The sequence below is a fragment of the Lissotriton vulgaris genome, chromosome 4_1 (assembly GCF_964263255.1).
Source record: "Lissotriton vulgaris chromosome 4_1, aLisVul1.2, whole genome shotgun sequence".
NCBI lineage: Eukaryota > Metazoa > Chordata > Amphibia > Caudata > Salamandridae > Lissotriton > Lissotriton vulgaris.
Window position 1 is genome coordinate 1,721,499,506 of NC_141691.1, and position 25,039 is coordinate 1,721,524,544.

Here is a 25,039-nt window from a genome sequence, read left to right on the forward strand (position 1 = left end):
TACAGGGATTCCAAATGGCACATTGGTGGGCCTCATAGAAATAATTAGGCGAGTTTGAAAGGACTTCGTTGTTCGGGATTCCTTGTTGTTCTGACTTCGTTGTTCAGGATGTTTCCCTATATATGTATGTGTATATATATGTATATATAAATACATATATAAACATTTAAACATCTGCATATCTATATGAATAACAATATTAATGCATGCTTACATATATATAGATGCACACATATGCATATTATGTACATGGAACTTTAAAAAACACTAATAAAAGCAAAACTAAAAACCCACCTAATTACAAACCGAATTGCTTAAATTTACTAAAGACAAGACCTATTGCATTATTAATACATGTGTGTGTGTGTGTGGCTCTGTGTGCGTGGCTCTGTGTATGTGCGTGGTTCTGTGTGTGTGTGCGTTGCTCTGTGTGTGGCTCTGTGTGTGTGTGTGTGGTTCTGTGTGTGTGCGTGGCTGTGTGTGTGTGGCTCTGTGTGTGTGGGGGCTCTGTGTGTGTGTGGGGGGCTCTGTGTGTGTGGGGCTCTGTGTATGTGTGTGACTCTGTGTGTGTGGCTCTGTGTGTGTGTGGCTCTGTGTGTGTGGCTTTTTTGTGTGTGGATCTGTGTGTCTGTGTGTGGCTCTGTGTGTGTGGCTCTGTGTGTGTGGGGGGGGCTCTGTGTGTGTGGGGGGGGCTCTGTGAATGTTTGTTGGGCTCTGTGTGTGTGTGTGTGTATGGGGGGCTCTGTGGGTATGGGGCTCTGTGTGTGGGTGTGGGGCTCAGTGTGTGGGTGTGGGGCTCAGTATGTGGGTGGGGGGCTCTGTGTGGGTGCAAATGCAATAGGTCTCGCATTTGCGAGAGATTAAGCTATTGGCATTGTAAATGACAATGCCATTTATTTATATGTTTTAAAAACAAAAACATAAACAAAAATAATGTCATGAGCAATGCCAATAGCTTTAACTTTAACAAAGACGAGACCATTGCATTGTAAATGCTTGTTTCTTTATCCTCTTTTATTTCAATAGAAGATTATACTGTCTTCTGCTAAATGGCAGTCTACCGATACTTGAGTGAAGAACTCATACGACTAAAAAAACAATATAGGGACAAATTGACAAACTGCCCTGAGGCGTTTGGTACTTCAGCAACCATTCCTAAAATCATTTTGAAAAGGCCTCAACCTGAATCCATCCCTTATGTTAAACCAATGTCGATAAAACCTATAGAAGAGAACTCTGTCGATCAACCAATAGAACTAGCGTGCTATACTTTTAATGCACGTTCAATCCCTAAACATGCACTCGAGGTATGGATTTTGCTGGACTCGGAAAAGCCAGATATTTGCCTTATAACCAAGACCTGGCTTCACAAGGCCGCTTTACCCGATGTGGCAATTGCTTTCCCCCCCTGAATATCAATTGCCTTGACTTGACAGAAGCTATAAGAAGAGGGGGCGGCATAGCAACAGCCTTTAGGAACAGATCAAAGGTCAGCAATGCAATGCTTTCCTGCCACCTGCCAAGATGTCCATGATCCTCAGATTATGTACAGTTGTCGTCTTGTGATCTCCAAATGATTAGGCACAATACTGACTCTCCTATGTATATCAAGACCTCCCCCCCGGGCAAAATTACATGAGAACCACTCTGTTTCATCTGTCTAGTCGGAGTAAGGAAAGCTCTTTTCAAGTCCACAGCCTGCTTTCCCCTAAAGGTAGCCCTGTACAAGTTAACATGCTCAGATTCCTGGCACCAAATATGTTCCTCCCTTCCCTCAAGGGCAGGAGTTTGTTGGTGAACATGCCAACCATGGCTTATGTGGCCACATACACAAGTCAAGGTGTGAGACTCATTTACCGCAACTGTTTGAGGTATTGGTTCAGTTCTCACAATGGATTCCTAATTGGTGAATTCCAGAAGTTCTGAGATGGTGAAAGAGGCCCAAAATGCATATTTTTTAGAGTCACTGATTAATTTTGGCTCTCATATTGCCTAAGACTGGAATCATCAGAGCCAGTAGGTTTAAATCATGTTTCCTGGTGCACAAATTTCAGCCCAAGTGTTGTGTTGACTTACATGCCTTTCAAAACCACGACGTCCAGTGCTTTAACCTTGATACATGGGTGACTGTATTTGTGGTGCTTACTTCAGCATACTGAATTGGTTACCTTGAATGTTTCTTTTTCTGAGCCTTAAATTCTTTTTCCTATACGGACATTTCACATTTAGAATGAAACTGCACCTTTCTCCTTAAAGTTCCTGTGGATTTCATGCAAATTTAGACATTTGTATTCTAGTATTGTTTCCATCTTTGGAAGCTGAATGGACCTTTCACAATTCGGGCTTTATTAGAGATTGTAGCAGTGTGACCTGTACATGGTTGTGGATGTTAAACATTTCTTTGTAGTGTTTGCTTGTGTGATGGTGTCCGAGCCATTCTACCATTTGCAGTAGAGTGTTGTCTCATTGATCAATGTTTGGTCATTGTCTGTATATAAGCAAGGTTAGAAATATACAGCCCCTGTCCTCAACCGAGCTGAAAGAGCAAGCAATTAAATTATGGAAGCACTGTCTGAGCAGATTAGCTACCTGCTCTACCTGTCCTTAATGCGCTCTCAGACCTCTAGCTCAAGCATCATTCTCTGGGACAGCTCTTAGTGCATTTGGAGGAATTCAGTGTCCTTATGCAGGACAGTCAGGTTGTGAGGCTTTACAGTAGCTCACTGAATCATTTATATCAGATAGGATTGTGAATTGAATTAATGTCAGCCACTGATAAGTGCTTGTGTTACTACATTCCTGTCCATCTCCTAGCATGCCACTCTAGACTTTTGTACCGCTTTTGGCCGCCATAGTGTGGCAGGGTATGCTCAGTCGTGAGTCCCTTGCTCACTTTGCCACTGGATTCAAGCAAGCCAGGCTGAAGACGGCTGGAATGCCAGAAACTGGTCCTCGGAAGCTTGTTTCCGGTCCAGGGAAGGCATGGCTTGGCAGTTCGGGCTGGACTGTTCCCATGAGGCACACGGTCAGACTGATTTGCATATAGCCATGTCTGAACTGGGGTGGCAGAGTGGGCTAAAGAACGGTGATGGATTAAACCCAGATCTTTTGACTGGGTGTGAGTGTTTGATTGGTTCAGATGCTCCGTCCATTACCACCCCCTTTTGTACCGCTTTTCGTCGCCATAAGTGTGGCAGGGTATGCTCAGACGTGAGTCCCTTTCTCACTTTGCCACTGGATTCAAGCAAGCTGGGCTGAAGACGGCTGGAATGCCAGAAACCGGTCCTCGGAAGCTTGTTTCCGGTCCAGGGAAGGCATGGCTTGGCAGTTCGGGCTGGACTGTTCCCATGAGGCACAGGGTCAGACTGATTTGCATATAGCCATGTCTGAACTGGGGTGGCAGAGTGGGCTAAAGAACGGTGATGGATTAAACCCAGATCTTTTGACTGGGTGTGAGTGTTTGATTGGTTCAGATGCTCCATCCATTACCACCCCCTTTTGTACCGCTTTTGGCCGCCATAAGTGTGGCAGGGTATGCTCAGACGTGAGTCCCTGGCTCACTTTGCCACTGGATTCAAGCAAGCCTGGCTGAAGACGGCTGAAATGCTAGAAACCGGTCCTCGGAAGCTTGTTTCTGGTCCAGGGAAGGCATGGCTTGGCAGTTCGGGCTGGACTGTTCCCATGAGGCACAGGGTCAGACTGATTTGCATATAGCCATGTCTGAACTCGGGTGGCAGAGTGGTTTAAAGAACGGTGATGGATTAAACCCAGATCTTTTGACTGGGTGTGAGTGTTTGATTGGTTCAGATGCTCCGTCCATTACCACCCCCTTTTGTACCGCTTTTGGCCGCCATAAGTGTGGCAAAGTATGCTCAGACGTGAGTCCCTTGCTCAATTTGCCACTGGATTCAAGCAAGCCAGGCTGAAGACGGCTGGAATGCCAGAAACCGGTCCTCGGAAGCTTGTTTCCAGTCCAGGGAAGGCATGGCTTGGCAGTTCGGGCTGGACTGTTCCCATGAGGCACAGGGTCAGACTGATTTGCATATAGCCATGTCTGAACTGGGGTGGCAGAGTGGGCTAAAGAACGGTGATGGATTAAACCCAGATCTTTTGACTGGGTGTGAGTGTTTGATTGGTTCAGATGCTCCGTCCATTACCACCCCCTTTTGTACCACTCTAGACTGAGGCCCACCATAGGTGAATCAGTACTGACCCTGCTCCTTAAGGGAACAATGCATGTCATGTCATGTCATGTCAAACGTTTTTATATAGCGCATCTTATCACTGCAAGGTCTCAAGGCGCTTCCCACAAGGCCCCCAAGAAGTGAGCGTAAGCAACACCAGACGGTTTTGGGGTATTTGGGCCTTGTCACTAGGGTGCAGCTTGAGTCCAGTGAGCTCTGGACCCACATCTTGGCATACCCGTCACACTTAGGACACTACTACAGCAAACAATAAGGTGATAGATTTTATGCTTGAATGTATCTCAGCCACGAGCGATCGCACAGGCCGCATTCCACTGCATCACTTTTCGCCGACCATGAGACTGTAAACAGAGGTCCCCCTTATCCGAATCCATACTAGCCGTGCTACTCAAAGGGACAGTCCATCCTGACTTGGTGCATTTTGAGGCCTATGGGAGCACAGGACCCATGCCGGGGTATGCATTTTGTGCTTAGGGCATCAACAAGGAGATGCGTTTATTGTTTAAATTGATCTCAGCCACTGGCGTTCGCTCCAGGTTGCATTTCAGTTCAGATCAGTACAGATATGCATAAGGCAGGCCTATGTCTAGAGTAGACTGACACTGGGAGTGAAAACAGGGCCGGCTTTAGGGGAGTGCGACTGGTGTGGCCGCACTGGGTGCTAACCTGTGGAGGGGGGCGCTGTGACCTCATGGGGGCGCTGTGTTTAGCAGTATCTTAATATGTGAGAGATGAGGGGAACTTTTGCAGGTGGTAGTGAGAGAATCCCAGGAGGTGGTCATGGGTAGTGGGGGCGACAAAAGTGATTGTCGCACCGGGCGTGACCAGCGCTAAAGCCGTCCTGAGTGAAAAACCATGGGTTGGAATGCTACCCAGAGTGATTACCAGTGGTTTAGACTGTTTACTAGCACTCCTTCCTTCACCTTTTATATGTTTCTTCGAAATATTTATCAGATAGATTTAACAGAACTGCTAATGAGATTTAAAAAATAAATCAGAGAAGCCCGAGTGTGACTGCTGGCAACCCATAGAATGGATATTTTACTGATTACTTGTGTAGTATTTGTGAGCATTTGTGAAACTGTGGGCCAAGCACATGAGGTCAGCATACCATAAAAGACTAACTAGCCTCGTCCAGCAGGTACAAAGGTTTTGGTGAAAGAACCCAGTGCACGTTCGTCTCTTCTCAATTAACCTCCTCACTTTCCCCCTTCACATAGAACCTATTAAAAGTACCTTAAATGGTTGAATCCCATCTTCATTCACTGTGTCAGATTTTCTCTAACAGCCATTTACTTCAGTTTACCAGTCACTAACTCTTTTATTGTTCCCCTGTAAACCTGCCTGCCTCCCATCACCAACTCATTGATCTGCAGCTCATTCTCATGAGGTGGAAAGTCAGTCTGAGCACTGCACAACGGCAGACAACAAATGAATGTTAAATTCCTTCGGGTTTGTGAAGGAAAGTGTACATGTCAAGAGTACACGTGTACCTGTCAAATAAAGCTGAAAATAACAGGTTGCGAAGAGTGGGCTGGGAATGTTTCTATTGTTTTTTCCCTCCATATGTAACCACTCCACGTATTTAATTTCTGTTATGGTAAGTAGCCCATTTCAAGCTCTCCAACAGTGATTTTTTTGTGGGTATCCCCTTGAGATAGCTATGGATACCCTTGGCTGGCTCACAGTCTGTAGAATTTGTGCATTGCTGCTGTGGGACTGCTAGACATACAGGATGAATATCTGTGGTGGATGCTCATATGTCTGTCATGTTCTCCATTTAGGTTGCCCAGTTCAGGTTGAGCGGCGTCATTTGGAAGGCCACTTAGCCCTGTGTGAGCATCGGAGCCGCGAGTGCCCAAATGGCTGTGGCTATGCCATCCTGAGTGCAGAGGACCTGCAGCATAACTGCATTGCGGAGCTGCGGACAGAACTCGAGCTACTCAGGTGAAGCATTTCAACATCTAAGGTGTCTACAGCATCTTCTTTTAACAGTCGGTGTCATGTGCAGGCTACTCTCAAGCGGGCTGAAGTTCCAGACTCCAGTTTACTCTTACAATTTGCTAACTATAGTTTGTCACTTTGTCCCATAATAAAGTGAGTCATGTGAAGTGTCCATCATGGCTTATCCTTTGAGGCAGTCTGGATAATGCCTTGTGCTTTTTCTCTCCACATTTGAAGTCTAGGGTATCTAAAACCAGGCACCCTCTAATATGTGTCAGATTAAATGGGTTTGTCATACGGATAGTTGTTTCTTGCATATCTTTTGTGTAAGTCTCATTGTGCATAGTCTCCAGACGGTCTTTCCTCGATGAACTTTACTCATTTGTTGCTGTACAAACATGTTGTACTCATAGCACAGCAGCACCCAGTAGTAGAGTTGTGGGTCCAGGGTCTGAATGTAGTGCATTCACTACACAGTGCCTACAGGTTTCATCTCAACGCACATCATTTGACTGAAGATAAAAGTACTTCAATCAACTTGAAGTTAACAATGTGGGAAATGTTATGACTCTTGCCATAGTCCTCTCGTTGAGGAGGAAAGCAAGATTTGTCATAATGCTTCGGCTTAACGTTAGTTCACACAGTTTTTCCAGTTCAGGGCATTTGTTTGAACTTCATTGTCCCAGAAGCCCATTCCAGTGTAATGATCGTGCTCTGATCCTCTGCCCAGAAACCACATAGCCAGTGTGGGCATTGCAAAACCGGTATTGAATACATTAGAACTGTTGAGAAGCAAAAACACCCTAGAAAACAAATTCTCTTTCATAACTATCAGAAGGTTATAAAGGCACAAGTGTCAGTCTACAGCTCAGAGAGTGGCAACCACCACAAGCACTATAAACAGAATTTTAAATTGTTTCCTCTGTTTTTTGACATTTGGGAGATGAGCTTCTAAGTGCCAACAGCAAGCCCCTTCTTACAGAAACTGTTCCATCTGATGCCGATACTGTAGTAGTAACAGTCACAACCTTTATTGTACATTGTTTTCTCTCATAAGGTGGTAAATACCAGTGCACCCATGGTGGGAAAAGTATCTACAACTGACTGCTTTAACAGGCTGTGTTGCCTTTTCACTTCACAATATGTATTATTGTGTTGGGGATGGCAGGAAGTGATTGTATGTTAATGTTTCTTAGGGAATTTTATCAACTTTGCCGCTTGGGTACCATCCTTATGGCAAAGCACCTACATTTCACTGAGTTACCATCTTGTGTCTGTGCAGCAGTTGGACAAAAACTTGCCGTGCTGCACTGTACATTTTGAAGACCTGCACTGCAGAAGTTGCAACCCAGTCAGTAATCAACTGATAGGCACTCTCTTTGCATATACTTTTTGACTTCTTGTGATCCATTCACAGGATTGTCTTCTTTTTTGCCTCTAAGCAGGATGGGTTGTGTTAGGTCTCAATATTTTAATTTGCAGGATATGCTGTTCCACACCTGCGCTGTTCAACACTGACTACGCTAACATTGTCGCCCCCATCAAAAACAAGAAAAAGACGATCCATCAAGCAAGGAAGCTGGTTCACCAAAGACCTCAGGACAGCCAAGCGCCACTGCAAGGACCAAGAGAGAAGGTCGTGCACCAACAAAGACCCAGCCGACAGAACCAGAACCGCCTACACATCTGCACTCAACCTATACCACCTCCAGCTACATGAGATGAAGAAAAAAGCTCTGGCATCGCGCATCAAAGCTAACCCCAACGACAGTAAGGAGCTCTTCTGCATAATTGGGGAATTCACCAACCCCGCAACAAGCAACAGCTCTCCCTCTCAGGATCTATGTGACAGCCTCGCCAATTTTTTCCACAATAAATTTGCCAAAATCTACAGATAACTTTAACCCCCAAATCAAGTCCAAAGACATTTTGAACAGCCACACCATCACACACACAACCATCCCACGGCTAACCACCTGGAACCACCTCACCACACAGGACACCATCACAGTCATGAAATCCATCTACTCAAGGGACTCATCGACACATGCCCACACCACATCTTCAACATAGGAGCATCCAGGATTGGCCTCAAACTTTCCACCCTACTCAACATGGTTGTCTGGTATCACTGATCTCATTAGGGCCATTGCCTGTGTGCGTGACCCCTGTGTGCCAGGATGAGGGCAACTGGGATTGCTGTAGCCCTCACCCGTGCAACTAATACTGTGGGTCGTCCACTGTGCAACTCACACTGTGTACCATCTCCCATGTATGTGACCCTTGTGTACAAGAAGGGGGCCACTGAGAATGTTTTTCAGCCATAACCTGGAGGATGCAACCTGATCAGGACTACTGCTCATATCTGTGACGTCCATGTGTCAAAAAAGAGCCACTAGGACCTTGGGTCCTTTGTAGTGTTGGAAGATTATCGAAGGAGCTCAGGAACAAGTTCAGAAGCTACATGCCGAAATACCGCAGCTTCACAGACTAATCAGCAGAAACCGCGAAAAAGGAGCTGCTGCACCCGTCACCAACTGCATCCATCAAACACTGTTGGTCTTGCCAACCACAAGAAGAGCGACGCGTGAGCTGCCTGACGTGCCGCATGGGGGAGAGAAGTAACCCAGCTCCTGGACTCTTCTGAAGAATGCAGTTGGTGTAAGGTGGAAGCAGGACTGTAGGTCCATGTAAGACTTTTTGAAGCTCAGAGGTTTTACTGCCAAAGAGTTAAAAGACTTTCAAGGCCAAAGCCACACTTTGATGTGCATCACTACTGTGGTCATTACTTGGAGTTGCCTCCTAGAACCCGCCAGGGACACAGGGTTGTGTGTAGGAGGAGAGGAGGCAGCAAGAGGACCCGCCAGGGGAGCATTACCCTGATGAACGCTAGATCGCTAGTGTTGAGAAACTACTTGTGTGTATTATTCAGCTTGCACTGTTTAGTGCGTGTAATGAATACTGCTTTTTACACTAAAGATCAGTACTGGACTGAACCATCATCCTATTTGTGTCACGGGGGTATTTTGAGTTATGAGCCCTCACATAGCTTGCAACTACCCCCTGAATAGCCTTGGACTGCTTGACCCAGGCTATCACCGAAGGGCAAGTTCTAAAGGAGTAGCAATTGGTCTAGTTATTCAGGACCAAAGTAGGTCAGTCCCTGGGACATGAGGAGTAAAAGTCCTCAACCTCCACGTTTGGGCCCATTAACTCCTGCTTGCCCCATGGTCCTCTGAAAGAGATTCTGCCAATCTGTATGCCAGTTATATTTGCCATTTTTGTATGCATGAAACCCAGTAGAGAGTTGTACAAGTACAAAAAAATTAAATATAAGATTCATGATATCAGAAGGGGAACTAGATATTGCCAGAGTAAACGTTTTCTACAAGAATGGGACAACCCAGCACTCCTACATGAATCATCGGTGTGTATATATAGAAATGTCAACAAGAACAATCCCTAATGGGCATTATTAACATATGTTTGTTTATTTTAACAAATTATTTAGAAAGTGTTCTATGAATCGTTTGACCAAAATCATTCATCGTAATTTTGTTGGTATGAAATTTGTCAAGTGGATACAAAATGTAAAGTACAATGCAGTTTTATTACAGAATGCATACTGATAGCTAATAAATCAATGCAAAATACACATCAATTACTTTTTCAATTTTAGAGAGAGATATCTAGATACACGAGTAAGAACACAACCATTGTACACTCGTGCTGGGACCGTCCTGATCTCGTCAGAAACGGTCGCTCCCCACGCTGCTCCCTGCTCCGCCTACCACTGGATATCATAGCGCCATACCGCAAGTGTGCTCTGTGAACCATCATTGCCTGTCTGCTGTGCAGAATTAAATTGTAGCGCTATTGCCTGATTGCTCTGTTGTTTTAGATCGTAGCGCCATATACCTGCTTGCTCACTCTGTCTGTATCGTAGCGCTGCATTGCCAAGGTGCGCATTCGCGAGTGTTTCTATTGTGCTGTGCTGCCTGTTTGTCTCATTTGCGCCTAATTGTGCCGGTGCCTCTGCCATTTTGTTCGCTTTTATTCACTTTGTGCCCCAATCCTGTTTTGCTTCTTGGCTTGCTGCCATTTTGTTGTTGTTGTTGTGCCTCCCTGCCCGGCTCTCCGCCCGCTCCCGCCTCCCAGCTGCTCCTCCCTCCCACTAATAGTTAGGCTCCGCTCTCCCCGTGGTAGCGCTGTGACCGTCCTGATCTCGTCAGAAACTGTTGCTCCCCACGCTGCTCCCTGCTCCGCCTACCACTGGATATCGTAGCGCCATACCGCAAGTGTGCTCTGTGAACCATCATTGCCTGTCTGCTGTGCAGAATTAAATCGTAGCGCTATTGCCTGATTGCTCTGTTGTTGTAGATCGTAGCGCCATATACCTGCTTGCTCACTCTGTCTGTATCGTAGCGCTGCATTGCCAAGGTGCGCATTCGCGAGTGTTTCTATTGTGCTGGGCTGCCTGTTTGTCTCATTTGCGCCTAATTGTGCCGGTGCCTCTGCCATTTTGTTCGCTTTTATTCACTTTGTGCCCCAATCCTGTTTCGCTTCTTGGCTTGCTGCCATTTTGTTGTTGTTGTTGTTGTTGTTGTTGTTGTGCCTCCCTGCCCGTCTCTCCTCCCCGCTCCCGCCTCCCAGCTGCTCCTCCCTCGCCCCTCCCCCTTCCACTATCCTCATATGACAGATGTCTACGCGCGCAGCGTTCACGCCGAAGGTGCGCCAAAGGTAAGCCCGTCTACGTCCGTCCGCGCCTGGACCGCGCCCAGCGCCAGACCCCCTGGTCCTCGCAAATCCCACTCCACCCGCATAACATATAATGCCGCATCCCTCTCAGCACTCAACCCCGGCCGACTCAAAGACTGCTACCAGGCCGCCCCTGGACACACCCACGGACCCTTCTCCTGCCATTTCTGCAAACTCGACTGCACCAAGACCCACTCAAAATCCACAGACTCCAAACAGAGCTCTGACACCAACCACCTGAAGTGCATCCTGCTCCACACCCGCTCTGTCCACAGACACGCCATTGAACTATGGAACCTACTCGACACCACTTCGCCGGATGTCGCCTTCCTTACAGAAACCTGGATGAACGCCTCATCAGCTCCCGACATCGCCATAGCCATCCCGGACGGCTACAAGATCATCCGAAAAGACCGCACCATCCAAACAGGAGGAGGCATCGCCATCGTACATAAGAACTCCATCCGCATCAAGACCAGCTCAGACGACAACCTTGCAGCCGCCGAACACCTTCACTTCCAGATCCACACCGACCCCAAAACCACACTCAGAGGCACCCTCATCTACAGACCACCAGGACCCCGCACTCGATTCAGCGAAGACATCACTGACTTCATCAGCCCACATGCCCTCCCCTCCGAGAACTACATTCTACTGGGAGACCTCAACTTCCACCTGGAAAAGAAAAACGACAGCAACACCACCACCCTCCTGGACAGCTTAGCCAATCTCGGACTAAAACAGCTTGTTGATACCCCCACCCACTATGCCGGGCACACGCTCGACCCAATCTTCACCTCCAGCAAGCACGTCTCCTTCAACCACACTACAGCGCTCCACTGGACGGACCACAGCTGCGTTCACTTCAACTACAAAAAAACCACGACCCACAACCTCCCTCAACCAATCCCCCGAAGAAACTGGAATAAAATTACCACCAACCAGCTCTTTACTTCGCTTCACAAAAACCCTCCCGCCAAAACATCGGACCCAAACCAAGCTGCGACCAACCTCACACAATGGATCACCCACAGCGCCGACAAACTAGCTCCCTTGAAAAATCATCAAATCAAGCAAAGTAGCAAAAAAGCCCCCTGGTTCAATGATGACCTTAAGACATCCAAAAAGCTCTGTCGTACCCTCGAGAAAGCCTGGAGAAAAAACCCATCCAATGACAACCTGACCACCTTCAAGAACGCCACCCGCAAACACCACCAACTGATCCGTTCCACCAAGAAATCAGCATTCAAGGATCGACTTGACAACAACTCCCACAAGAGCAAGGAACTCTTCAACATCGTCAAAGAATTTACCAACCCCACCGCCGGCACCAACGACATCACCCCATCCCAAGACCTCTGCGACTCCCTAGCCTCTTTCTTCCACAACAACATCGCCGACATACATAACCGCTTTGAAAACCAGTCCAGAGACCAATCCACCCCACCCACCCCCAAACCAAATCCCCCCTCCAACAACCTCTACGCCTGGGACCCAATCACCACTGAAGACACCATCCACCTGATGAACTCCATCCACTCAGGATCGCCTACCGACCCATGTCCCCTCCACATTTTCAACAAAGCAGACTCCATCATCGCACCCCATCTCCGAGACGTCATCAACTGCTCCCTCAACACCGCCACCTTCCCGGAAAGCTGGAAACATGCCGAACTCAGCGCCCTTCTGAAGAATCCCACAGCAGACCCCACTGAACTTAAGAACTACCGCCCCATCTCGCTCCTCCCATTCCCTGCCAAAGTCATTGAGAAAGCCGTCAACAGTCAGCTCGCCACCTTCCTCGAATCCAACAAATCCCTCGACCCTTCACAGTCCGGCTTCCGAGCCAAACACAGCACCGAGACCGCCCTCATCGCAGCAACAGACGACATTCGAACACTACTGGACAACGGAGAGACAGACCTCTCCGCAGCCTTCGACACGGTCTGTCACAGCACCCTTATATAACGCCTCAACAACGTTGGACTACAAGGAAAAGCATTGGACTGGATCATCTCGTTCCTCGCCGGAAGAACCCAGAGAGTCCGCCTCCCCCCTTTTAGGTCAGAGGCCACCGAAGTCATCTGCGGCGTACCACAAGGATCTTCACTCAGTCCCACCCTCTTCAACGTATACATGACCCCCCTCGCTTCCATCGCACGCCTACACAACCTCAACATCATCTCCTACGCAGACGACACCCAGCTGATCCTCTCCCTCACCAAAGACCCAAACTCCGCCAAAACCAACCTACACGACGGGATGAAAGAAGTGGCGGAATGGATGAAGAACAGCCACTTAAAACTGAACTCGGACAAAACGGAAGTCCTCATCTTAGGATCATCCCCTTCTGCCTGGGAAGACTCATGGTGGCCACCGGCCCTGGGTCACGCACCCAAACCCACGGATCACGCACGCAACCTTGGCTTCATCCTGGACTCCTCCCTCTCAATGACCAGACAAGTCAATGCTGTTTCCTCATCATGCTTCAACATCCTTCGAAATGCTCAAAAAAATCTTTCGTTGGATCCCCACCGAAACAAGAAAAACGGTTACCCAAGCACTGGTCACAAGCCGACTGGATTACGGAAATACCCTTTACGCCGGAACCACAGCCAAACTACAGAAAAAACTCCAACGCATCCAAAACGCCTCAGCCAGACTCATACTCGACATCCTCCGCCAAGCTCACATCTCCGGTCACCTGAAAGACCTCCACTGGCTCCCCGTCAGCAAGAGGATAACGTTCCGACTCCTCACCCACGCTCACAAAGCCCTCTACGACCTAGGACCCGAATGCCTCAACAAGCGCCTGTCCTTTTACACCCCACCCGCCAACTTCATCCGTCTAATCAAGCCCTAGCCGCTATTCCGCGCATCAACAGATCCACCATGGGGGGAAGATCCTTCCCCTACCTAGCGGCCAAAACATGGAATTCTCTCCCCACCCACCTCCGCCTTACACAGAACCACCTCTCCTTCAGAAAACAACTTAAAACTTGGATATTTGATAAGTAAGTACCCCCCTCCTCCCCAAGCGCCTTGAGACCCTCTGGGTGAGTAGTGCGCTATACAAATTTTTGAACTTGAACTTGAACCTCAATATTGGAGGTTATCTCTCTTTATATACGAATTGACATGTCCACCATTGGGCCATGTACAAAGCACCTTCCTTCACTTGTACCTTTCCCTCCCTATTCCTTGCAAGTAAAGCACCAGACATATAATGATGCTGAGAACAAACTGGGAAAGGAATGGTAGAAACATATGTTACAGATTTCACAGTCTTAGGCTTTAGTCTGCAGAGCTAACCCTCAGATTAAGGCAGGTGGTACAGTTCATTCAGCAGATCTAGGTTACGTGGATCTTACAAGTGCAGTCCTCTGGCACAAGATATGTATGTACAGCTAAGAGTTAATAAAAAGCAATCAGTATTAACCATTAAGTACATCCATGTGAATCATGACAAGTCCACCTCAACTGCAAGAAAGAGCCCACCGTAATAGGAAATAAATATTACATAACACAAAAACATGTCTTTAAATGACTTTGACGTGTCACTGAAAAATCAGTGTAACAATCTTTACCAAAGCTTATTAGTTTTAGTATAAAAATAATTTCGTTCTCCAAATATCAGCTTCCCCTTTTTCTGAAAAAGCTTTAATTTTGGGGCCAAATACCAACTTTTCATTTTGGGAAAAGGTATTTGTTCCCAAGCATCAGCTTGTCATGTTTTGAAAACACATACATTTTTATATAAATCACCTGAAGAACTTCTCTCCCTACTCCTATCTCTCTAACATTTTACAAGTACTCAATAATGTATTGTAATTGTTTTTTTTAATACTTGTAATTTTTTCTCGTAAATAGTATTTTTTCATTTTTAATAACTATATCCATGCCAGGAAGTTCCACCAAATTCCCAACCATCCCATCATGTTACATGCTGGTGACAGCAACAATGTGCCCAGTTATTCACAGTAAAGGATGATTTCCCCTCATGTGCCAATCACTTGCATATGCCAATTAACTATACAATATACTTGCATTTAACCCCATATGCTGTGAAGAGGCAATGAATGCCCTCACATTCACAGACATTACATATTCTCAAGCGCATGTGCATATACAAACACATGCAAACTCTTTCTCACACTCAGTTATTCGCATCACCATATGCCAGTCAATGTCATGATGTGCCCCCTTTTTTAGGTTTCGCTGGGGGGCGGAGCCGTTAGGCTCCTCCTCCAGAGAAATCTATTGAGTACAGTAGTGACTCTGGAACACGCCTCTCTGCTTCATTGGCTAGCTCCATAAATGGAGGCTAGCCATTGGAACAGAGAGGCGTCCGTCAATGCCGGACCAGACACGGGGGCGTTCCCGACATTCTTTGGCTTTTGCCGACGTCACGCGACGCCGGGAACGCCCCCGAGTCTCCTCCGGCCGGGCCGTGCTTGCTGCTGTCCTGCCTTGTGTCCCTCCTCCCGCCGTCCCCACGTTTCCCGCCTCCCTCCCGACGTCCGTGTCCTTTCCCGCCCCCCTCGTCCTCTCCCGCCCGCCCCCCTCGTCCTCTCCCGCCCCCCCCGTGTCCTCACGCTGTCCTGCCTTGTGTCCCTCCTCCCGCCGTCCCCCGCCTCCCTCCCGACGTCCGTGTCCTTTCCCGCCCCCCTCGTCCTCTCCCGCCCACAAGAAGTATGGCGGCCAGGCTCAGCCATCGGGACTCCATGGGAGGGGGAGAAGCCGCGCCTCCTCCCGGGCTCCTCCAGCAGCATTGGCGGCGGCTCGGGGTGCGTGCTTGAGTTGAGAAACACAAATTAACGGAAACCTATGTTTTTTATGCAGCCACACGGTTGCAGCCGACTCCGTTTACTAGACCCTGTCTTCGCACTCACCTTCTGACTAGTGTTGCAAGTGCTTGCTTTCATAACTCATGGTAACATTTTCATCTGTGGTAACTTTTGCTACTCTGTATATTGCGCACTGCATCATCGTATTTTTTTTATTTCTATTAAAGGGCTCTGAAGCACAGGCAAGAATGAATACACTGCCATTTTGCCCATAAAGAATACATTTCCTTATTTTCATCGTGGGGAGTCTTGAGCATCTCCGCTTCGTTATTTTACCAGCTTCTCAAAAAGACTTCCTTTGGTTGTACACACTGGTCTGTACTACACTGTGCGGGCCTAGTTCCGTTTTTACAGATCACGCCACTTCACAGGCAGAGACAGAGCAGAGATCAGAGCATATGTTGCTTTTAAGATTAGCCTGAGCGGGGTCCTTATTTTTCTGAGACGTTCTGCAGAGGCCTGCCAAGCTGCTAACCGCACGGGCAGTGCCTGATGTCTCTGTTTACGAGACGGTGCACGCAGTAACTCCGCATTGCAATGCTCATGCCACACAGACGCACCACTGCGATGCCATGCGGGGAAGGAAGCAGTTAATCAGGATGTCCGCCACTCCGAGCATTTACACCAGCTGTTCTTTGTTAGGCTATGCTCTTGGCAAAGGAATAGCTGCAAGAAAATAAAGGCACTCTGCGGCGCCCAGAGGCCATCATTCTTTGTGCAAGACACAGCATCGCGCACACTGATGCGGTGCAGCTGGACGGCCTCCTTCATTTATCCCCATTCCGCGAGTTGAAATATTCAGTAATTGAGGACATATGAATGTAACACGAACCGGGCACGCGCACGAAAATCTCCAGAACGTGACAGCACATTACGGGAACCGGTAATGACCAAGCAAAGAGAAATGTAACATCAAGAGTTCTCTGTTCCACTTAGTCAACATAAAAACGTAGTTCTGCTTCAAGCAGTTTTTATGCTGAGACCAGGATTTTAATTAGCAAAGCAAATTAAAAAAAAAGACAAGGCCAGACCGTCAGAATCTGGATGAAAAGCATATCTTCTTAATTGTTGCAGTACTTTATTTGATTATATTCTGAGGATCACGAGACATGATCAGAAGTACAATTGTAATTGAATTTTGTGTATAGATTCTCCATGCCCTTTCAAAGTCAGATAATGTATGTGAGGCTGCTAGCCAACACATTCCCCGCACTGCCGATGTCACTGGTCGTGTTCGCTAAACAACAACTTCTGTTTCTATGAACATTTCTGTCATGCATATTTTTTTGAAATAGCTCAGTTTCTGCAACAAGAACATCCTGTGCACTTTGTTAGGATTTAATTGTTCTCGCGCGCTGCCTCTAAAATGCCAACAAAAGAAATAAGCCGTCAGCAGCCTCCCGTTACAGCTGAGCTGTATTGCTATTAATTGTTTATTTTTAATATGAGTTTGTGATATATACACACGCTGCATGCACTTGTGTCTTTGTGCGCGTTCGGGTGTTTTATGTCTTGGAGGAAATGTCTTTTTTTACATTTCATTTATCACCTCCACCCTCTTTCAGAAAGGCCCTGCAGTGGTGCTGTTCTGGCAGAGGGAGAGGGAGAGGGTGTTAAACATAACAATGTGATTTATGGCCTCACGAAGTTTTGTTTACATGAATTAACTCCTAATTACAAGTGCTCTTTTTACTTGGAAAACACGACAAAAAACAAAGCTCTTCCTGGGGCCCTGGTGTGTGTTTCTTTCTTTCGTTCAGTTCATCTGGCATGTGTTCTAGCCGATTATAGCTTTGCACTATGTACCCTTCTCCTTTGTCAGCCATGCTTTTTAGTTCAAAGAAAATGCTGAGATGCCGGTTTCCATTTTAAGGAAATGACCTGGTTTCTTTATAGATACTGACAACGCTATACAATTTCATCCTCAATGGAGGGGTGGGGTCAGAACCAAATGACGTATCTACACCCAAATGTTGGCTGCACACAGAAGGGAAAACGGTACCTTCACGGGGCCACACTAGAGACTGATGCTCGCACTTTCATGCCTCCTGATCTGGTTTCGATGAATTGCTTTTCGTTATTAGTGGCAAAGGAGAACATCCGACGCATTTTGTTTTTCGGGTCCTGGAACCCCGCTCCTATGTTTAACTGTCCTCATGAACTCTCCTATGGACTCCACTTGGAACATAAAAGGCCAGGGTTTTTAGCATGCAATAAAGTATTTAACCAAGAAAAAAAGGAGCTCATCATTTAACGGTCAAGAGTCAAGGGGCCTTATTTATGAAGGCCTTGCGCCGCCGGTGCGTCACTTTTAACATGGGAAAAAGTGACGCACCGGTGGCGCAAGGCCTTCATAAATATGGCCCCAAGGTTCTTTAGTAGGCGTGTATTTTTTTGCACTTTGACGTTTTGGGATTTCAGTGCTTCCTTCATTGGTAGTGGACTGGGTTTTCTCCTCCTTCCTGCTCTCTCTCTCCTGCCATCCCTCTCTTTTCTGCCTTCTTACTCCCTCCTGCCCTCCCTTTCCACCTCTCTCTTCTGCTCTCTTTCACCTTCTTGTCCTCCATCTCTCTCCTGTTCTCTCTTTCCTGTCCTCTCCTCCTCTTGCCCTCCTTCTCCTTCCCGCCCTCCCTCTCCTACCTGCCGCCCTCTCCTTTCTGCCCTCTCTCACACACTCCTACCTTCCCTCCTGTCCTCCCACTCCTTCTTGCCCTCCCTCTCCCTTCTGCCTATTTTCCTTCTTGCCTTCCCTCTCTCTCCTGCCCTCTCTTCCTTTTGACCTCTCTTCCTTCTTACTCCTGCCCTCCTACATGCCCTCCCTTTCCCTTCTGTCCTCTCTCTTGCTCTCCCACTATTTTCTGACCTCCCACTCCTTGCATTTTCGCCTTCCTACCCTACCTCTGTATCCTCCCCACTCTTCTTTGCATATGCCTTCTCAACATGCGCTATCACTGCACACAGCCTCTCAACACACGGCCTCTATGCACATGCCTCTCTCCATATGATCTCTCTGCACAGGGCTGTGTGTAGAGAGGGCAAGTGAAGATAAGGCATATGTAAAGAGGGCGTGTGCAGAGAGGGTGTTTTCCAGAGAGGCACTCCATATTTCTGTGTAAAGTAAAACACATCAACGTTTTACACATAATTCAAAGAAGTTAGAAAAGACCATTTGTCAAAAGCAATACCAAAAGCACAAACTTTAACAAAGGCGAAACCATTGCATTGTAAATGCTTGTTTCTCATAGGATGATCAATACTTCATGCGCCCCTGTGCCCACTATATAGCTTTTAGTGTCAGAATACATACCTGTTTTTTCTAATATGCCAATCAATGCCATGATGAACTTAGATGCCATACATAATGTCAGCATTCAGCCCCCATTGTCTATACCCAAGATGTACCCCTATTCATGCCAATCAATATCTCCCTGAATACGGAACCACATCAATCACTTATATGTATATATGCACATACACAGAAAAATATAGATGGACACACACATCCGAAATAACTTGCACCATCACTTCTTGCCACCTCCATGTCCCAGTGTCCCTGCTTGTGATCTGCTGTATTTTGCTTTGGCTCCAAGATCGAGGCCAAGCCCTGTGAGGAGGAAACCAGCAGGTAGGTAGTAGGGCCTGGTAATATGAGGACAGAGACGAGAGGGTGAGGGGGGGGACAGGTAAACTCCGGTCCCTGTTAATTATCTGAGACTGACATGGTGCTTCTCAGTCTCCACCATTGATGGCCGGATGCAAAGGTTTCTGCACCCCCCCCCCCCAGCACTTGCATGCACATTCTGCTTGTGAAGAATGGCTGCAAGATTCTGCTCCCCATCTACGTTTGAGCAGTATGCAAGTGGGGATATCCAAAAGAATGCCCTTTAGCTTAGTTATTCCAGAGTGGCAGCTGCCAGGAGTGGTAGGGTACTGCCCACAATGCTGTAATGTAGCAGTCAACAAAGGGAAGACTATGGTTGCTGAGCTTCGGGGTACCGTTCTGAGTCTGCCCGCCCAACAGGAAGACTTTTTTAAAGGCTAGAGCTTGAAGTCTGGAAAACTTGTGACAGTTAAGATTTGCGTTGCATATTTTGTTGTGCCCATGCAGATAATGAATATTATACTTCGGCAACCAGATGTTTTAAATTCTTTTTGTTTTATTCTACCTACATTGACATTCCATTATGTATTTGAAAGTATTTGATTTGTACTAACTTTAAACTTCTAATCCTCCATTTCATGAAATAATTCCAAATTGATTTGTAGACTTTCATCTGGTTATAACTCAATTTTAGATTCTAGTGGTCAAAGCAAGAAAAACATATGTAGCCAACCACAGAAAAGCTTGAATTGAGTGGTGTATTCTTATAGGTCAGAGATGATCTGCAGAGTGGAAGAAACGAAGCACGAGATGGAGTCCAGATTGGACTCACAAAGGAGGCACATGGTACAGAAAGAAAGCCTTCTTCAGAATGAAATTGAAGAACTGAAGGTAAAAGCTTTTAAGTACAGTTTATATTTGATACTACTCAGGCATCATCTTTGTCATTAGATTCCCTTAGTTAGTGCAAATGATATGTAAATAGATTACCTAGTATATCTTCCGAGAGCCATATGCCCGCATTTCAATGAAAAAATAATATACTATAAAAATAATATTCTCTAAATAGAAGAACTTTTTGTATAGCATTTCATACTACAGTTTAGCTGTTTCTTTGCTCCATAAAGAACAGGTGTTACTATTTGTTAGACCTGGTATCTTTGGCGTGGTTTCCCCAGTCTTTTTGCCTTCTATCCTCCTGTTTTGCTGACTTCATTTTTGCCTGCTTTAGGATTCTGGGCACTTTACCACTGCTAACCAGTGCTACAGTGCATGAGCTCTGCACACTAAACAAGGTAATATTGGCTTATTCACAATTGGCATATTACATTTACCTATAGGTTCCTAGTAAACTGCTCCCCAGGTGCCCAGGGCTTGTAAATTAAAGACTACTAGTGAGCCTACAGCACTCGTGTAAGTAGTACTTTAAACATGGCTCAGGCCTGCCACTGCAGAGCTGTTGTGTGCAGTTTAGACTGCCATTTCAACCTGGCAAGTTAATCTACTTGCTACGCCCAAACCTTCCTTTTATTAAATGTAAGTCACCCCTAAGGTAGGCCCTGGGCAGCTCCGAGGGCAGTGTGCAGTGTATTTCAAAAGTAGGACATGTACTCTTAAATTCGTTTTTCACTACAGCAAGCAAGACCTGTCTTTCCCATAGGTTAACATGGGGACTGTTTTATAACATTTTATAAGTATATTTAGTTCCCCATTGGGACAAGATAGGAATATCTAATTTGGACTCTTTGGACTCACATTTTAAAAACACAAATTATGGTGAAGTTGTTTTTTAAATTGCGGTTCTTAAAATGCCGCTTTTAGAAAGTTTATCATAGAGAAATACCTCCAAGACCATCAATCAAATCTTTTCTCAATTGAGAAAAAACAGACTATTGTTTCTTCAAGCATCAATGATTTAGCATGTTTTTACTTGATGAGTTATTCAATAATGTACACTAAACTTTATCATGCCACAATCAATCAGTCAAAATGATTTTAGGGAAATGAACAAGGAGTCCTCTTTCTCAATTCATTCATTTTTTTAAAGGACAGTTGTAGACACATACAAACATTATACATAGAGTGTTTTACATTCATTTAACAAAAATTGCGTTTTTGAACCTCGGTCACAGTCCCGCTCTCCCCCCGACAGCTCCTGCAAGCCGCTGCTGCCCCTGGTCCCCTGCCTCGTGGGTTCGAGGCTGCTGTAAGCGACTGCCATATTCCTGCCAAATTCTTGCTCTGACCTGTACTGTACTGTAATTATCTTTCTACATTTATTGTGTGCCCGGTTTTTGCTTCTTCTGACATTTTTTGACCCCATTTGTCTCCCGGCCTCTCCCCTCGTGCCTGCTCTCCCGCCTCCCAGCTAAGCATCCCTCCCCTCCCCTACAAAAGCAGACCACTGCGGGGGAGCGCTCGTGAGACCTAACCTCGGTCACAGTCCCGCTCTCCCCCCGACAGCTCCTGCGAGCCGCTGCTGCACCTGGTCCACTGCTTCGTGGGTTCGAGGCTGCTGTAAGCGACTGCCATATTCCTGCCAAATTCTCGATCTGGCCTTTACTGTAATTATCTTTCTACATTTATTGTGTGCCCGGTTCTTGCTTCTTCTGCCATTTCTTGACCCCATTTGTCTCCCTCTGGTCTCCCGGCCCCTCCCCCCTCCTCGCGCCCGCTCTCCCGCCCGTTTTCCCGCCTCCCAGCTGAGCGTCCCTTCCCTTCCCTACTAAAGCAGACCGCTGCGGGGGAGCGCTCGTGAGACCTGACCTCGGTCACAGTCCCGCTCTTCCCCCGACAGCTCCTGCGAGCCGCTGCTGCCCCTGGTCCCCTGCCTCGTGGGTTTGGGGCTGCTATAAGCGACTGCCATATTCCTGCCAAATTCTTGCTCTGACCTGTACTGTACTGTAATTATCTTTCTACAATTATTGTGTGCCCGGTTTTTGCTTCTTCTGCCATTCGTTGACCCCATTTGTCTCCCTCTGGTCTCCCGGCCCCTCCCCTCTCCTCGCACCCGCCCGTTTTCCCACCTCCCAGCTGAGCGTCCCTCCCCTCCCCTACAAAAGCAGACCGCTGCTGGGGAGCGCTCGTGAGACCAGTCCTGGGTCTCAGGCCCACTCTCCCCCCGACAGCTCCTGCGAGCCGCTGCTGCCCCTGGTTCCCTGCCTCGTGGGCTCAAGGCTGCTGTAAGCAACTGCCATAATCCTGCCAAATTCTTGCTCTGACCTGTACTGTACTGTAATCATCTTTCTACATTTATTGTGTGCCCGGTTCTTGCTTCTTCTGCCATTTTTTTACCCCATTTGTCTCCCTCTGGTCTCCCGGCCCCTCCCCTCTCCTCACTCCTGCTCTCCCGCCTCCCGGCTGAGCGTCCCTCTCCTCCCCTACAAATGCAGACCGGACATGCGCAGCGGGCGTGCCGCTGGTGCGCCGAAGCCAAGCCTGTGCCCATCGCCAGGACCCTTGGACCCCGCAAATGCCACGACGACCACCTCCGCTACGACTCCAGCACCCAACATGCACTCAAAACCGGATGGTCACGCACCTGGTGTCTGGCTGCCCCGAAGCGCACCCATGGACCCTTCTCCTGCCGGAACTGCAGCTTCAACTGTTGTTTTTGCATTTGTCACCTGCAACAGCACAATGCCCGCCAGACCGCCAACAAACGAACCCAACAACCTCAGATGCATCCTCCTCAACACCCGGTCCGCCCCCAAACATGCCGTCAAACTCTGGGACCTTCTCAACTCTTCCTCCCCAGACGTCGCCTTCCTGACGGAGACCCGGCTGAACCCCACCTCAGCTCCGGACATCGCCATAGCCATCCCGGAAGGCTACAAGATCACATGCAGGGACCTCACCAACGCCGTAGGAGGAGGAATCGCCATCGACCACAGGAACACCCTCAGAGTCTCCACCAACACCGACAACACCCTCAGCACCGTCGAACACATGAACTTCCAGATCCACACCGACCCAACACCACCCTCAGAGGAACTCTCGTCTACAGACCCCCCGGACCTTGACCACAGTTCAGCGACTCCATCGCCGACTTCGTCAGCACTCACGCCCTCGCCTCCATGGAGTACATCCTCCTCGGGGACCTGAATTTCCACCTCGAGAACAACAACGACACCAACTCCACCACCCTGATCGCCAACCTCGGACTCAGACAGCTCGTGACAACACCCACGCACGCCACTGGTTACATGCTCGACCCCATCTTCACCGCAAGCCCCCATATCTTCTTCAACCACACCACTGAACCCACTGGACCGACCACCACTGTATCCACTTCACCTTCCGGAAGCCCACCACGCACCACCGCACCCAACAGATGCCTCGGTGCTGCTGGAGCAAAGTCACCGCAGACCAACTAACCACCACCCTCGCCCAGAGCCCACCCGCCGACCCCACCAACCCGGACACCGCCGCCTGCAACCTCAGAAAATGGATCGACGACTGCACCAACACCCTCGCCTTGCTCAAAACACCCCCCAACAGCCACACCAGCAAGAAAGCCACCTGGTTCACCAAAGACCTCCAGGCCTCCAAGCGAACATGCCGAAAACTGGAGAAGAACTGGCTCCACAAACGAACACAGGACAGCCATGCAGCCCACAAGAACGCCACCCGCAGACACCATGAACTCATCAGAGCCGCCAAGAGGGCCTCATTTAAAGACCACCTAGATAACAACGCACACAACAGCAAAGAGCTCTTCAACATCGTGAAGGAACTCTCCAACCCCAGCTTCAAAACCAAGGACATCCCCCCTCGCAAGAACTGTGTGACTCGCTGGCCACCTTATTTCACCGTAAGATCGCCGACATCCACAACAGCTTCAACGCCACGACAGCCCCGACGACCACCGCCCCCACAAACACCACCTGCACCAACCACCTGCTATCCTGGACAAACACCAACGACGAGGACACTAGCGAGATCATGAACACCATCCACTCCGGATCACCGTTAGACGCATGCCCTCACCACATCTTCAACAAGGCCTGCACAGCCATCGCACCCTATCTCCGGAAAGTAATCAACATCTCCTTCAAGACAGCAACCTTCCTGGAAAGCTGGAAGCACGCCGAGATCAATGCCTTAATCAAGACACCTAAGGCAGACCCCAAGGACCTCAAGAACTTCCGGCCCATATCTCTACTCCAGTTCCCGGCGAAATCGTCAACAAACAACTGACCCACTACCTCGAGGAGAACAGCATCCTCGACCAGTCCCAGTCTGGGTTCCGCAGGAACCACAGCACCGAAACCGCCCTCATTGCCTCCACCGACGACATCAAACATCAGAACCCTGCTTGACAACGGAGAAACAGCTGCCTTCATCCTCCTAGACCTATCAGCCGCCTTCGACACGGTCTGCCACCACACACTACGTACACGCCTACACGACACCGGAATCCAAGGGAAGGCCTTGGACTTGCCACATCCTTCCTCTCCGGCAGAACACAGAGCATCCTCCTCCCCCCCTTCCGCCCCAACACCACCGAGATCATCTGTGACGTACCCCAGGGCTCTTCCCTCAGCCCGACTCTGTTTAACATCTACATGGCACCCCTTGACCGCGTCGTCCGAAAGCACAACATCAACATCATCTCCTACGCGGACGACACCCAGCTGATCCTCTCCCACACCAAAGACCCTAACACCGCCAAAACCAACTTT

At 48.0% G+C, this 25,039-nt stretch overlaps 1 protein-coding gene across 3 annotated transcripts in view; it reads left to right on the top strand.

Moving 5' to 3' along the window:
• Positions 1–25,039, top strand: part of LOC147724452 (RING finger protein 151-like) — a 285,148-nt gene that overhangs the window by 213,524 nt on the left and 46,585 nt on the right. For all 3 annotated transcript variants that reach the window (XM_086966007.1, XM_086966006.1, XM_086966004.1), the window contains 2 exons: positions 5,990–6,152; positions 20,126–20,246. In XM_086966007.1, the coding sequence (XP_086822133.1) occupies positions 5,990–6,152; positions 20,126–20,246 (284 nt within the window). The remainder of the gene's footprint in view (positions 1–5,989; positions 6,153–20,125; positions 20,247–25,039) is intronic.